General features: G+C 43.3%; 1 protein-coding gene across 1 annotated transcript in view; it reads left to right on the top strand.

Moving 5' to 3' along the window:
* Nucleotides 1–16250, top strand: part of map3k3 (mitogen-activated protein kinase kinase kinase 3) — a 43757-nt gene that overhangs the window by 12739 nt on the left and 14768 nt on the right. The window contains exons 2-13 of the mRNA XM_034190574.1: nucleotides 6802–6869; nucleotides 7386–7507; nucleotides 9186–9226; nucleotides 9600–9699; nucleotides 10282–10395; nucleotides 10589–10709; nucleotides 11954–12087; nucleotides 13706–13779; nucleotides 13986–14053; nucleotides 14477–14572; nucleotides 15004–15165; nucleotides 16096–16244. Of these exons, the coding sequence (XP_034046465.1) occupies nucleotides 6866–6869; nucleotides 7386–7507; nucleotides 9186–9226; nucleotides 9600–9699; nucleotides 10282–10395; nucleotides 10589–10709; nucleotides 11954–12087; nucleotides 13706–13779; nucleotides 13986–14053; nucleotides 14477–14572; nucleotides 15004–15165; nucleotides 16096–16244 (1185 nt within the window). The 5' untranslated portion in view covers nucleotides 6802–6865. The remainder of the gene's footprint in view (nucleotides 1–6801; nucleotides 6870–7385; nucleotides 7508–9185; nucleotides 9227–9599; nucleotides 9700–10281; nucleotides 10396–10588; nucleotides 10710–11953; nucleotides 12088–13705; nucleotides 13780–13985; nucleotides 14054–14476; nucleotides 14573–15003; nucleotides 15166–16095; nucleotides 16245–16250) is intronic.

The following is a 16250-nucleotide window of genomic DNA, read 5'->3' as shown; positions in this document are numbered from 1 at the left end:
ACTTGCATTGTGAGGGAGCGTCTCTGACTTATTCCTAGCAGATTGGTTCTGACTCTTACTCTTTTCAGTGCTTTCATGAACTGAGTATCACATAAGACGATGCATTGGATATCATTTGAATAAAGGTATAACTACCTTCACTTTGCGAACGATGTTGTGATCTTTGTTGAATTGATGATGTCCTGACTGTGGCACTTGAGGAGTCTTAAATGTTGGGTATGTGATTGTCCTGGGTCAAGACCAGAATCTACAGTAGGCTTACATTGACTTCCTGGACTCAGTCTTCAGAAGTGTATCTGTGTGTGGTGGGAGTATCAAATTTGTTGAAAGATTCACATATCTTTACTCTTCAGTTAGCATTGTCCAGTTTGTTGAGAAGTCACATTATTTGGTGTGTTGAATAGGCCACTTGTTCCCATGAGTTTTAAAGTTTTTCACAGAAACGCAATCACACCCATCCAACCCAGAATCACTTCCTTCTATGTGCCGCAGTTTTTGTCTTACCAAAGTTTCACATTTGTTCTGAAACAGTGGAGAGATGTTTGTCAATCTTAGAATCTTCCCAGTATGTGGGCTGTATAGAGGGTTTTCAATCACGTGACCGATTTGCTGCAGGACAGGTGCCGTCTCCATTCTGGATTACAAGGAGGCTGGTCCGTGATAGAAAAATGGAGCGAATGTACAGTTATTACGATGCTTTAAATCCTAGAGATAAAGCTATTTGTTGTGATAGATGTGTAGCAGTTGGTTCAGTGGATCTGTATCTTATAACAGATAGTGAATTTAGTGATGATGTAACGAACTGGCCGACAGTGTCACACTGCGATATTGTGAACTAGGAAGCTGCCGACCAGGTCAGCATCGCCGGCCTCCTCCAGAGCATCACAGCGGAGCTCTGAAAGCGGAGGTCGTCTTGAAGTCCTGAGCGATTTCTCTCACCAGGCACTGGAAGGGCAGCTTGTGGATCAGCAGCTCGGTGCTCGAGGACCACAGTGTAAATAAGCATCCGTATTGGAATCAGAGGGCTTATTTATATGAATGTTAAAGTCACCAATAATCAAAATGTTATCTGCACTAGTTCACAAACTAGAGATGAACGCACCAAATTCATCTAAGAAGTCAGAATATGGGCCAGGGGGCCTATAAACAGTGACAAAATAGCATAGCTGAGCTCCAGTTTTATGACCCTGACAGTATTTAGCATCATGGGCATAACGGAGAGTCAGATACTCAAAGGAATTATATTTGTGACCCCCAACAGCTAATAAAGAAAACCGAGATTTGTAAATAAAAGCCACACCCCCACCTTGCTTCACACCACGAGACACGTGACTAAATGTGTATGCTGGTGGACAGGCCTCATTCAAAGGAAGGAGAGTTATGTGTTTGAGCCAGGTTTCACACAAGCCAATCATATCTAAATGATGATCCATGATTAAATCATTAATCAACAATGATTTCGAAGACAATGATCTGATGTTCAGGAGACCCAGGGTAAGGACCTCAGTGGGGTCTCACTGTTCAGAACCCGGCGAAGCAAGCCCAGGTTCCGAGAGCGCCACTGGCGCACATCGATCCGGCGAAGACGTGGACGTCCGGGCCGACAGTCCTCAGAGCCGACCAGCGGCACCACACAGGCTCTAACCAGATCCACAAGGCGCCAGGGCAGCACAGATCCTGCCAGAATTCTGTGCACAGCTCGTCTGGAAGCCAAACAGCAGGCCAAACAGAGCTTCAGCTTCACCAGACGTCCACTTCGTCTCCCGCGGCGACGACTGTGCTTTCGGCCGAAAGGCAGCGCAGGAGCACGGCACAGAAAAGCTGGCACCTCCGATAAAAATGGGGGTGGAAAGTTCTGTCCACCCGCACCGCGAACCGGGGGCTGGAGATTCAGCAGAGTTTGACGATCATACACCCGCAATGCCTCTGACTCAAAACAACATAAATTAAAAACAATAAAATAATAAACAGACTGGAGAGCAGCAGACGAGCAGCCAGACACAACGGCGCCATCTTGGCACTCCCTCCGTGCCAAGATGACTAAAACATGTCCTGAAGTGTGCAACAGCTTTGAGGTGGTCATGCATGCATGTTTGGTTTCAAAATTCTCCACACATTTTCTATTGGGGACAAGTCAGGACCAAAGACAGGGCAATCCAGTATCCAGACCCTGTTCTTTGGCAGCCATGCCTTTGTAATGTGTGCAGAATGTGGTTTTGTATCATCTTATTGAAAAATGGATGGCCGTCTTTGGAAAACATGTTATCTTGAAGGCAACATATGTCACTCTAAATTGCCATCACAGAAGTCAAGGGCACTTTGTCAAGGGCACCGAGACAACCCCATACCATGACAGACCCTGGCTTTTGGACTTGTTGCTGATAACAGTCTGGATGGTTCTTTTAGTCTTTGGTCTAGATCACATAGCATTTATTTCTTCCAAAAAAAGATCTGGAATACTGATTTGTAACACTCCAGTACATGTTTCCACTGTGTGATGGTCCAACCCAGATGCCTGTAAGGCCAGACAAGTCAACACCATTTCAGGAGAAGACTTCTTTTTTTCAAAGTAATTTTTTTAGTAGCATTTTTCAGTGTAACTCTGTATTGCAATGCTTGACAAAGCTTTCCAAAAGTTATCCCTTGGCCATGTAGTTATATCAGCTATTGATGCACTGCCATCTGAGTAATCGGAGCTCGTGGGTGTTTATTTTAGGCTTGCACCCTTGCCCTTTAAACACTGTAATTCCTCCAGATTCTTTGAATAATTAATTGATATTATGTTATTATATTATTTAGTCCAGTTACTTGACGAAGGAACCTAATTTTCGTTGCTTGTATCTGCGACCTTGTTTTTTTCTGTCATTACCCAAAGCTCATGCCTGTACAGTGGGGTAAAAAAGTATTTAGTCAGTCCCTGATTGTGCAAGTTCTCCTACTTAGAAAGATGAGAGAGGTCTGTAATTTTCATCATAGGTACACTTCAACTGTGAGAGACAAAATGAGAAAAAAAATCCAGGAAATCACATTGTAGGTTTTTTAAAGAATTTATTTGTAAATTATGGTGGAAAATAAGTATTTGGTCAATAACAAAAATTTAACTCAATACTTTGTCACATAGTCTTTGTTGGCAATGACAGAGGTCAAACATTTCCTGTAAGTCTTCACTATGTTTGCACACACTGTAGCTGGTATTTCGGCCCATTCCTCCATGCAGATCTCCTCTGGAGCAGTGATGTTTTCGGGCTGACGCTGGGCAACATGGCCTTTCAACTCCCTCCACAAATTTTCTATGGGGTTGAGGTCTGGAGACTGGCTAGGCCACTCCAGGACCTTGAAATGCTTTCTACGGAGCCACTCCTTCATTGCCCGAGCGAAGTGTTTGGGATCATTGTCATACTGGACGACCCAGCCACGTTGCATCTTCAATGCTCTCACTGATGGAAGGAGGTTTTGGCTTAAAATCTCATGAAACATGGCCCTATTCATTCTTCCCTTAACCCGGATAAGTCGTCCTGTCCCCTTTGCAGAAAAACAGCCCCAAAGCATGATGTTTCCACCCCCATGCTTCCCAGTAGATATGGTGTTCTTGGAATGCAACTCAGCAGTCTTCTTCCTCCAAACACGACGAGTTTTTACCAGAAAGTTATATTTTGGTTTCATCTGACCACATGATATTCTCCCAATCCTCTTCTGGATCATCCATATGCTCTCTGGCAAACGTCAGACAGGCCTGGACACGTACTGGCTTAAACAGGGGGACACGCCTGGCACTGCAGGATTTCAGTCCTTCTCCGCGTAGTGTGTAGCCTTTGTTACTTTGGTCCCAGCTCTCTGCAGGTGCTTCATCAGGTCCCTCCGTGTAGTTCTGGGATTTTTGTTCACCGTTCTCATGATCATTTTGAGCCCACATGATGACATCTTGCGTGGAGCCCCAGATCGAGGGAGATTATCAATGGTCTTGTATGTCTTCCATTTTCTTACAGTTGCTCCCACAGTTGATTTATTCACACCAGCCTGCTTGACTATTGTAGATTCACTCTTCCCAGCCTGGTGCACATCTACAGTTTTCTTCCTGGTGTCCTTCGACAGCTCTTTGGTCTTGGTCATGGTTGAGTTTGGAGTCTGACTGTTTGAGGCTGTGGACAGGTGTCTTTTATACAGATAACGAGTTCCAGCAGGTGCCATTAATACAGGTAACAGGTGGAGGACAGAAGAGCTTCTTAAAGAAAAATTAACAGGTCTGTGAGAGCCAGAAATCTTGCTTGTTTGTTATTGACCAAATACTTATTTTCCACCATAATTTACAAATAAATTCTTTGAAAATCCTACAATTTGGATTTTTTTTTTTCTCATTTTGTCTCTCATAATTGAAGTGTACCTATGATGAAAATTACAGACCTCTCTCATCTTTCTAAGTCAGAACTTGCACAATCAGGGGCTGACCAAATACTTTTTGGCCCCACTGTAGGTAAAGACCAGAGTGTATATTGACTATTAAATCGAGAGCCTGGCCTTATGGGTCAGCTGTTTCTTCACCATGATGCTCTGGTACAGTGTCTGCAGGACCTCAGACAAAGTCCCAATTTGTATGTCAATCTCCCGCTCCATCTTACCCTGACCCCGAGATACTCCTTCACTTTGGGTAATCACTCTCCCTGACCTAGAGGAGACAGTCCACCCTTAGTCTCACATTTGGAGATGCTGATCCTCATCCCAGTTGCTTCACACTCTGCCTTAAATCTGCGTAGTGCACTTTGGAGGTCACTGTCATCTGAAGCCAACAGAACCACATCACCTACAACAAGCAGAGATGCAATTTTGAGGTCACCAAACTGGACACTTTCTAATCCCTGACTGCACCTTGAAATCCTTTCCATGAAAATCTCAAACACGATTGGCAACAAGGTGAAGTCCTGAGTGAGTCCAACACCAGCAACACTTGCAGATGGCGATGAAGTTCTGTGCTTATTATAAAATTCAAATCTGTTCCATACTTTTGATTTTAGATTTAACCAGTTTTGTTAGTCTCATACTGATCTTAGAGCTTTTAAGAGGTTACAGATGCAGTAGTAGCAGCATAGCAGTTTCCCTCGTCACCGACCACTTCATAATATATTTACAGTTGCATCTTTTATACTAAAACTGATTTCAATTCATATCACAAACTGCTGCACCCGTAAAATCAAATGTGTCTCAGCATTTCATGAATGTAGCCTTATATAGTGAGGAAAATAAGTATTTGAACACCCTGCGATTTTGCAATTTTGGATTTTGGAATCAACTCCACTTACCATGTTTAGAGGATGAGAACAACCCCAAGAAAACCATCCCAACCGTGAAGCATGGGGGTGGAAACATCATACTCTGGGGGTGCTCTTCTGCAAAGGGGACAGGATGACTGCACCGTATTGAAGGGAGGATGGATGGGGTCATGTATTGTGAGATTTTGGCCAACAACCTCCTTCCCTCAGTAAGAGCATTGAAGATGGGTCATGGCTGGGTCTTCCAGCATGACAATGACCACAAACACACAGCCAGGGCAACTAAGGAGGGGCTCTGTAAGAAGCGTTTCAAGGTCCTGGAGTGGCCTGGCCAGTCTCCAGACCTGAACTCAATAGAAAATCTTTGGAAGGAGCTGAAACTCCAAACCTGAAAGATTTGGAGAAGATCTGTATGGAGGAATGGACCAAAATCCCTGCTGCAGTGTGTGACAACCTGGTGAAAAACTACAGGAAACGTTTGACCTCTGTAATTGTAAACAAAGGCTACTGTACCAAATATTAACATTGATTTTCACAGGTGTTCAAATACTTATTTGCAGCAGTCATACAAATAAATTATTAAAAAATCATACATTGTGATTTCTGGATTTTTTTTTTTTTTTTTTTTTAGATTATGTCTCTCACAGTGGACATGCACCTCAAATGAAAATTTCAGACCCCTCCATGATTTCTAAGCGGGAGAACAAAATCGCAGAGTGTTCAAATACTTATTTTCCTCACTGTAAATGTTACTGTGCAGGAATCAGAAACTCTTGTTGATTATATTCAGATCTTTAGAATGATGAGACTGTCTGCTTTGGTTTTTACTTTGTACATTGATTTCCTACCTCAGCTACTGTAACAGCTGTAAAAGTTGTGTTTCATTAATTAGATCAAATTCATGAAAACAAAAAAAAAAGCATTTTTCATTCTTGTTTGAATTAAGTGAAATCCCACATTGGCACAAATTTAGGAACCAACATTCTTTATTTTACAATGTTGTCTGCGCCGTGGGGAGAAAAAAAGTCCAGTTATTACTGTTAGTGCGGTTGTGACATGGCTGGATAAGTGCTCTGCAGCTTGTGCAACTGCAGAAGTGTAAAGCTGGAAGATGCTTAAAATGGCACAGTCTGTCTGTGAAAGTGTTCTTCTAACACAGACCTGGCTGGATTGAAAGCTGCACGTGCAGCGGTTTCACACGTTCTGCACTGTTTCTGATTGCACAGGCCTGCAATCGGAGAAAAGGTACTGTGGAAAAACGTCTGTGATCTGGCAGCTTCCACTTTTTTTTTGTTTACATGCTCAAAGTGTGAGAAAAGTGTCTGCTCTAACAAAATATTTTGCCATGCAAATGAATCAGTTATGTGCTAAATTCTGATGCTTTCCCGAAAGGCCTCCTGAGAGCCGTACGACCAAGGTGTTGTCTCTCGCGTTGAGCAGGTTGCCCACATGCATTGAAAACCGCTTGGTGATCTTTATCTGACTCAGTGTGACCATGCATCTTCTTGCTTCTTGATATCTGTGTTTACCCCTGCAGGCCGTGGGTGGGCAACACGTTTCTGAAGACCGGTTTGTAAACGACGTGCACCAGCCTCGCCATAATGAGTAAGTTTGACATTAGGCAGACATAAAAACAGATGCAGCAAATATTATCCCCGAGGCCTCAGACCGTGTGAGACACTGCTGGGTGAAGGACTGGGTTCTTTCTCCTCTCTCTTTCTCTCTGTTCTTTTTGGTGTTGTGGAGATGGGGGTCTGGTTCTCTGGGGCCGTGTGATGTCTGTCCAAGCTACACAAGGAGAATATTTTCTCTTCGTGAGCTAGTTCAGCAAAGGCATAGTTTTCGCTGAGATCAAACGTGGGGAAGGGCATACCAAAAACACTGCAGTCCTTCTGTGTCTCCCAACAATCCCGCCATGAGATAGTCTTAATGTGGCTGCAGTTAAAGATGAGTAATTGTCTACGGAGGCTCTTTAGTGAAGGTCTGAGTGTTGCAGGACTGTAACTTCTCATTCTGACACATACACACACACACACACACTCTCTCTCACACACACAGGTCATCCATTTTCCAATCATCACTCTAATTGTGTGTTTTGTCATAACTCGTTATCCTCTCCAGATGAGAGGCAGGCTCTCCACTCCATAATGAAGGACCTGGTTGCTCTCCAGATGACACGGCGCCAGCCTATGTCATCCTTTGACAGTGGCAAACCCAAGGCCCCGGCCCAACATGACAGACAGGTGTGGTTTAGCTTCACGTACACGACTAATTTAACATTGAAGCATTGAAATGTCAAGAGTTTTGAAGTTAAAGGCAGGGATTTAAAGCAGGAATATTGGAAATTGTCCAAGAGGACAGGGTAATACGAGTGTTATTATCCTGGATTTACTGGAATCAGAATCCTCAGTTGTGCCCAAATAGTTAAACATCTTGCTCTCAGTTGTTAATTTGCAGTCATATGAGGGGTGTCAGGAGTCACAAAATCCACACTTCACATTAGATCATTGTTTTTAAGTAACAGACCAGACCCCCCCCCCCCCCCAATTTTTTAAAATAAATAATCAATAAATAAATAAATACATAAAAATGCATTTAGAAATATTAAACAACTTTTCTTTCCGTAATAAATAAATTTTCTGTGGTCCTGAGTGAAAACAAGGTGTCCAGTGTTTTACATAATATTTTAAAATAAAATATTTCATTGTTATATTGAATTGCGATATGAACAGTATTGGCGATTTTAAAAAATTGCCTTTGACAAAATAATGCAAACTAAAGTAAGTAGCTTCGGCTGCTCCCTTGTTTTGCACTCGGGGTCGCCACAGCAAATCCAAGGGGGATCTGCATGTTGAATTGGCACAAGTTTTACACCGAATGTCCTTCCTGATGCAACTCCACATAACATGGAGAAATGTGGCAGGGGTGGGATTCGAACTGGGAACCTTCCACACTGAAACCAAGTGCATTAACCACTTGGTCACCAACCCTGCCATCAAAATCATGCAAAGTAATAATAATGAATAAATAAATGTAAATTAATTGAGCAAAGTAATTCTTTTTCAAAAAGTAAGGATGTCTCCATTGTCTGAGATGAGAACAATAATAATTTTATTTATAACCCTTTTGAGATAAATGGACTGGCAGTGTGGTGGCCAAGTGGTTAGGGTGCGTTCACACTATGACATGAAGTGGCCGGAGTAGCAGATTCTCAACCATTTCTGTGAAACGCTGGAGAAAGCTCGCTCCAGGGGTCCAAACGTTTGACATAGCCTGTATAAGCTTGATGTAATGCTGATTGCATCACTTGCTACTGGTGCGTCGTCGAGACAAGTTCTAGATGTTCCTTCACATTTCTCCCACAGGAGATGGTGCTTCCAGTCAAGCCTCCAGCAGAGGCGAACGCAGCACTAACGGTGTGCTAGCAGAGGTGATGTAGTGGTAGAGGAGCTCAACTCTGAGCGTGGAAGATGTTTAAGCATGTTGGAAAGAGAAATCAGTCAATGAACATTACCCCAACCCTGAGGCATCCCCATCCCATAAGATGCTCCCACATCCTGTAAAACAGGTTCTTGAGTTCCAAATTTCCAATATTGGTGCAATTTCATTCCTGTGTAGGTATTATACAAGCATGAATTCATCTCCCACGTGTCCTGCCAGTCATGTTCAGTCACTTCACAGGACATGGTACAACAAGTGTTTCATTTCCTTCTCTCCAAAAAATTAAAATCCTATTTCGGTGCAAAGGTGTCAGACCGCTTAAAATGGCTCGCAAGCTCCTGCGGTGTAATCAGGCCTCATGAACACTGAGTCTTTGCAGCCTTTGCTGAATGTCGATCACCGTCTGCTGTTTGACAGCCTTTTGATGACCTCTGTTGACCTTTTAACCTCTTTGTGACCAGGCTGTTTGTCTTCCCTCAGGACGATGTCAGAATGAAGTTTGAGTTCTCCGGAGAAAGACGGTGAGTTTGGTGTGTGTGTGTGTGTGTGTGTGTGTGTGTTGAAGAGCATAAACATGTTGAAGCTGCTGTTGGCACGTGTTCCTGTACATGAGTTCTTGCAGATCTGGTTCACTCGCTCGCTCTCTGCAGCTCTTAATTCAGACTGGTATGTGAGAATGGAAAGGGGAAAGGACTGTGGTTGGACTGAGGCTGCCAGTGCAAACCACAAATATGCAAAGGTGTATTTGGAGGAACACACTACAATCAAAAGCTTGTGTGTCTTTTTTATTTTATTTAATTTTTTTTATGCATGTGTGTGCCCAACTCAAAGCTGGCTTCCTGACTTGAGGGTTCAAACCTTTCTTCTTCTTTTTGTTCTGAATTTGTTGTGTAGAATCCTGATGTTGCCACGTCCTGTATTATTTGACGAAATTCAGCATAAAATCAAGACTGTTTTTGGGCAGCAGTTGGACCTGCACTATATGAACAACGAGGTAAGGCTGTGTGTGTGTGTGTGTGTGTTGCTACAACTTCCTGTCTTTCTGTTTCTTCAGCTCGGCCTGTGATCGATGGGTCTAGACATGCCCATTCTGTAAATAGTGCACATTCATCTTTGTGTGTGTGTTTTCCTCAGTTGGTGCGTGCAAACATGCCTGAACCTGAACATGCGCTGTGAGCGAGTACCAAAAAATAACTGGCACAGTCATAGTCCAAACTGCACCTTTTTGGAGTTTTTACAGTCAGACCAATCATGTGGTGTACTTTTCAATACGCCTGGAGCATTTTTAAATTTTGACTGCTGTGTACTTCTTCATTGACTCCTACCTGGTAATAGCTGCCACCCTGGATGGCCACCATACATTTTTGTGTAGGTCGTGGTGCACTGAGGCTGGACTGCGAGTGTCATTTAGTCCCTTTAAGTGGTACCAAAAACCTGCCTGGTGCACAGACTAAAATGAGAGAAGCCAAAAGAAAGTACTTAATACTATTATTATTATTATTATTATTATTATGCTGATAGGATTAATTTCTTTGTCTTTTATTTTTATTTTTTTTCCCTCTCTCTCCCCTGGCAGCTGTCCATCCCTCTGCGGGATCAGGATGACCTCGACAAAGCAATCAACCTACTGGACCGAAGCTCCAACATGAAGAGCATCAAGATCCTGCTGCTCCCACAGGAGCAGAAGAAAGTGAGACACACACACAGACACAGACAGACAGGGTGTGGGCTTACAGCATATCATTGCGCTGTTGCAGTTTCTTCACCACAGGGCTGTGTTGTGAAAAAAGTTCCTCATTTGTTTCTATTTCACAAACTGCCTCTCTGAGCTGGAGCCAACTGCAGTTTCCAGATCTTCATTTCTGTTATTGTTTTGTCTGCAGACTTCGTCTCCTTCCCACCACATGCTGTGTAAGCAGGTGAGGATCCAGTCCTCTCAGTCCACCGGGGACGTGAGCGCAGCCCATCAGTCCTCCGAGCCCAGGGGGCGCCATCTGCCCACCGGTACAGTGCTCCTGCCAGTTTTACATCCCTTCAGTAACTACACTGTGTGTTTCTGCCTCTCTCGACCCGTGACGCCCAATACAACTGCATCCTGGGAACAAGCAGCACAAGTGTCTTTTTCACTGCCTCCAAGTTTAGCCGTGCACGTGTTGTGCTTGCAGGCACATTGTGTTCAGAACAGAGACAGATTTATTTGCACCATGAGACGGTTGCTAGAAGCACCTCTGGCTCAGATGAGGTGACTCCCCACCCCACCCCCCCGTGTCACCCTGCTGCTCCTGCACGTTGTGGCTGCATGGATGTCGAGGCTGCATTTTGCTAGTCTGCAGGTAGCAATGAAATATTGCCCAGATTGTTACATGAGAACGGAGATGAACTGAACTTTTTAAAAGAAAATTTTGAGCATATTCTACAAATTGCATGTTTTATTTGACAGGTTTTTCCAGATGCACGCAACAGACCAAAAAAAGAAATGTCTGCTCGGCTCTTGCAGCAGATAACTTGATTTCCCTTTCTTGCTGTTCACTCTCGCCCTCTTTCTCTGACTTTTGTCTTTGGTTTCGCCTTCAGCAGCGGGCCCTCTTCCTTTTCCTGTTCACAATTACAAGACTGTGCCTGCTGGATAGCAGCCAATCAGATTATGGAAAGCTATTAGCATGGTGGGCCGTTGGCCTGCTGCAGAGTCCTGGTTTCTTCTCAGGAGCGGAGCGGGCTGAGGGTCTGCAGGAGGTTCTTCAGATCTGAACGGTACGACGGCACCAAGTTGTCAGTAGTTGCTTCAGGTAGAGTGGCAACAATCGGCATTTTGATGATCGGCATCTGTGATGTTTTCAGGCAGGAGAGAGAGAGGAGATGCTTTCTTCTTTTCTGAGCGTTTGTCACAGCGTGCAAGTTTCTGTACGGCCGTGGGCACAACACAAAACCAACACCAAGGCCAAAACTGCTCCACCAAGTCCTCAAGTTCTTTTTAAACATCTTTCTGCTGTTGATTGATTGATTGATTGATTGATTGATTGGAATCCAGATGTGTATTCTGGGTAACTCTCTCTTGATGTGCACTGTGTTATTTTAACATTTCCATTCATTTGTCAAAAACAAATCATATCAGTTATAACTCAGTCGAGGTTTGTGTCGATCCAGTTCCAGTGAACAGTCTCAGTCCATGTCCCTGCATTCTACCTTGCTTATTATTTTGCATATCATCAAATATTTTCCTCGATTCTAAAACTGCTCTTTCATCGCAGGTTCTCAGAACGTGGGGCGTAGCTCACCGCCACCAGGCTACGTGCCTGAGCGCCAGCAGAGGATTGCCCGCCAAGGGTCATACACCAGCATAAACAGCGAGGGCGAGTTCATCCCAGAAACCAGCGACCAGTGTGTGAGTCACACCGTCATGTTTAGAGGAACAGACTGTTTTACGATCAGTCAGACCTTGAGTTAGCGAGGTCACTGGCATTTTCCAGTGCGACGCACAGGTCAAAGCTCGAAGCAGATTTTGTGAACACACATGCCCCAAATAATGAATGAGTGACTTTGCAAAGATTTGTTTTTGTAAAGACTTTGAAATGAATGAACATGTGCATATACCTGCAATCAGGGTTCTAGCTAGAACCATTTTAGTGCCAGGTAGATTACGTGATCACGGCTCACGGCCGAGGGTGCAGGGGCCCCCAGTGGGGATCAAGGGGGCAGAACCCCCTGAAACTCTAGGGTTTTATACCTCTAAAATGTTATTAGCAAATCCTATGTTAACCAATTTTGAGTGGTTTTATATGCATTGAATGCGAGAATAATAGACAAAAAAAAGATATTTATGTTGCAATATTTGTAATACCAAAGTTATTTTTAAAATGTTTCTGCCAAAGTCTAGGTTAATAAAATAAATAATGTTGAAAAAGTTAAAAACACATTAATATTTGATGGGAATATAGCATTTGCTCTCTTCTTCTTTCATCCAGTGAAGCAGGAAGAGTTTTTCTGTCAAGACAGTATTTTTTCCTACATGTTTGAGTGGGATTGCATTACTTAAAAAAAAACATCATAACCACTAATTGTCTTGTTTGAACAAGAGCTGAACCTGGACTGATCTGGCTGTCACTGTCAGTGCGGTTTTCTTCCGATCTGTTTGGAAACAGGAGCCTTTAAACTGTAAAATAACCATAAATTCGAATGTATCAGCATCTACGAACACTGACACTGTGGATTATTTTAATGGAGTTTTTTTCCTTTAAGTTAGAGAGGAGAGAGATGCACAGTGTCCTCGCTATGAGCTGCTTTTCAGCTGACTCTGCTGTTTGCGGCGGAGATAAGAAGAAAATGAGAAATATATTTCTTATTTCTTTAATTATTTGGTGGAAATTGCAAAATAAAACAAAAGTACAACACTATAAGCCTGAAATATGATCAAAATTTTGGTTCATTTTTTTGGAAAATCGGTGCCGGGCAGGAGAGGAGATTTGAACCCAAGAGCTAGGAGGAAATTTGCGATGCTGGACGGTACCTTAGCTAGAACCCTGCATGCAGTATTTACTGTATTTTCCAGAGTACAAGTCATATATTTTTATAGTTTAATGAATCATGCATTTATTATTATTATTATTATTATTATTATTATTATTGTTGTTGACTATGTAGGGGTTTCCCAGGAGCCAGTGCACAAAAGTAATGAAACTCCAATAACAAAAGTACACTACAGCAATGCACTTATGCACTTTTTATGCATATAAACAGCAGAGTAGGTTTTTGGACCACCTGTCATGCAGACACACAACAGATGTTGCACATGCTTGAGATAAACTACAGAAAACTCCTTTTACATTCACACAGGGTTAATAGCTCCAGAGCCGTCCACGTCTTATGTCTCGCCAGCTGAAGGATGCTCTTCAGTGCTGTCTTATCTCTGTGTTACTGAGGCTTCAATAACCTCACTGTTGTTGTGACTGTTGTTGAGTTGAAGCAGGAGTTTTCCTGAGTTTTTCCCACTGTGACCTGTGCAGGTGCTGGATCCTTGGAGCAGTGCAGAGAACTCCGTCTCTGGGAGCTGCCAGTCTTTAGACAGCAACTCAGACAGGTGAGGATAAAGCTGTCGTGTACTTCCAACTAACATTAACTAGATACAGAGACTCTCTATGTAGGAATTCCATCATTTTTAGTCACGTTTTCTGATACTTTTTCACCATTCATTTAATTTTATTTGACAATCTGAGTTCAACGTGAGGAAAAGTGATTTTTACTTGAGGAAGCATCTCTCCCTCCTTTCCTTGTCCTCCTGCTCAGCCCTGTACTGAGGAGGTCCCGGATGCACAGAGCCAAGAGTTACCCTGATAATCGGCAGGAGTGCTCAGGTGAGTGTCAGCGCAGTTGCAAGGAACTGGGTGTGCTGGTGCATGACCGCAGCCAATGTTACATTCCTTGGAACGCCCAACCCTCCATACAGTTCAGTAAAATTCATCACAAATAACTAAATCAAAAAATAACTCACCCGTTTAATGCCAGATCTGTTCCGTCTTATGCACATCTCATCATGCAACGACTGCCAGCACACACTGATGGCATCGTCACAACGAAGATGCAGCAAGAAAAACATTGTGAAAACTCTTTTGCTTTTTGCCATGTGTTGGGGTCACAAAATTAATTTATATTAGGGTGGGTGTTTAACCAAATTTCATTAAAGGAAGTGGTGGGTGAATACTTGAGGGGGGCGCGTTCCAACACGCGGGTGTGGTATATTGAAATTATGATGACATTGAGATATTTGTTGTCTGCAGACAGGGAGAATTATGTCTATGACAGGGTGGTGGGGAAGGGAGGTACCTACCCCCGTAGGTACCATGTGTCCCTGCATCATAAGGACCACAGTGAAGGTAAGTCAAATACATTCCTTGTTATTTGGATGTTTGGTCATATTATTGCGGTGCTAGTTTCTTTTCTGTGGTGGCCTGATCATCTGAGGATGGATATTAAAGTTCTCTTATTGGTTTACAAGATCTTGAATGGTTCCATGCCCTCTTATATGGTTTATTTTTGCGAGCCTTATGTGCCAGCTCGATCTCAGGCGATCACAGGGAGCAGGCCTGCTGTGTGTCCTGAAGGTTATGAAACAGCATTTTCTGTTTGTGTACCGATGTTGTGGAATGTTTTGCTACTTGGTATTAGGCAGTTGAGTTCCATTGAGATTTTTAAAGCCTATAATCTGTAAACTTGCTAATCTGAACATAACCGATGTGCTCTCTCACCCTCTTTGTCTGTCTGCTCTTCATTAATCTTCATCGTCTTGCTTTCTTCTGTGCTGTAGGTCGGCGAACATTTCCGCGAATTCGCCGCCCGCAGGGAAACCTGTTCACTCTGGTGCCCTCACGGCGTTCACTAAATGGCAGCAAGGAGAGCCTTGGCAGCTGGCAGCTGGTCGACGCTCAGGGCAGACTGCATCCTCAGGAGCGTTCTGTCGCCCATAAGTGTGAGTCGGGGACACGTTTCCATTCATAAATTATAGATAACACATTTCAGAGTTCAAGGACGTGTCTGTGTTCTTAGAGTCTCCAGTCGCACTCAAGAGTGTCTTCTTTTTACGATGCCTTATTATGTATTTGTAGGATTTTATTTAAGATACCAGACAACCTTTTCAAATATAAACACCCTAGACAGACATTCAATAGAGTGCACACCTATGCGAAGACCCTCCTTAATTGGACGGCTAGTTGTAACAGTAGACTACGACTAGCTAACATCCAACTAGTCGACTATTTTTATTAATGGACTAGTCGAAAGCCATTTATTAAGTTCGTTTAACCCTTCAAAGAACAGACCTGCTGGAGCTGCCACCGCTCCCTAACACTCAGTGAAGAAAGTGTGTGAACCTCAGCAGGTGAGTTAGTCAGCTCAAATGGGTCGTCTATGACTAGTAAATGAATGCAGGTAATGTAAGTTAAGCATCAAATTCCAGTCAATAGTGGACCACACCTGTCCAAAAATATATTTTTGTCCACCAGCTCCAGCTCATGAACTGGATCTGGACAAAAGAACTCCTATGGATAGGTAATCATGGGATCCTGAACACTTTGTTTTGATTCTGAATAATCCCTTAATCCTGATTGCTGGCCTGTTCCACTGATTCTGAACGTTGCACCTGATCATTATACTTTTGTTAATCAGGATCTGCACCAGAATTTAGTGGATGGTAAGTTGACATCTGCCCCGCTCCTCCACCAAGTTTCATTAAAACTGGTTCGTTAGTTTTTCCTGTAGTCCTGCTAATAAACAAGCACGGTGAAGACGTGACCTCAGTGGCAGAATTTTGATGTTTAATGTAAAGCAAATGTTAGTGTTTATTATTCATTTACAGTGTGAACAAGAATTGTAGAATTTATTTATTTATTTATCTTTCCAGCACCCAGCGCTCCGGTGACATGGCGGCGGGGGAAGCTGCTGGGCCAGGGAGCATTCGGCCAGGTTTATCTGTGTTACGATGTGGATACAGGGAGGGAGCTGGCTGCTAAACAAGTCCACTTTGATCCTGACAGTCCGGAAACCAGCAAGGTGAGA

Source organism: Thalassophryne amazonica, chromosome 16, assembly GCF_902500255.1.
Source record: "Thalassophryne amazonica chromosome 16, fThaAma1.1, whole genome shotgun sequence".
Classification (NCBI taxonomy): Eukaryota; Metazoa; Chordata; class Actinopteri; order Batrachoidiformes; family Batrachoididae; genus Thalassophryne; species Thalassophryne amazonica.
Note: the sequence above shows the minus strand (reverse complement) of the source record. Positions and strands in the feature narration are given on the sequence as shown.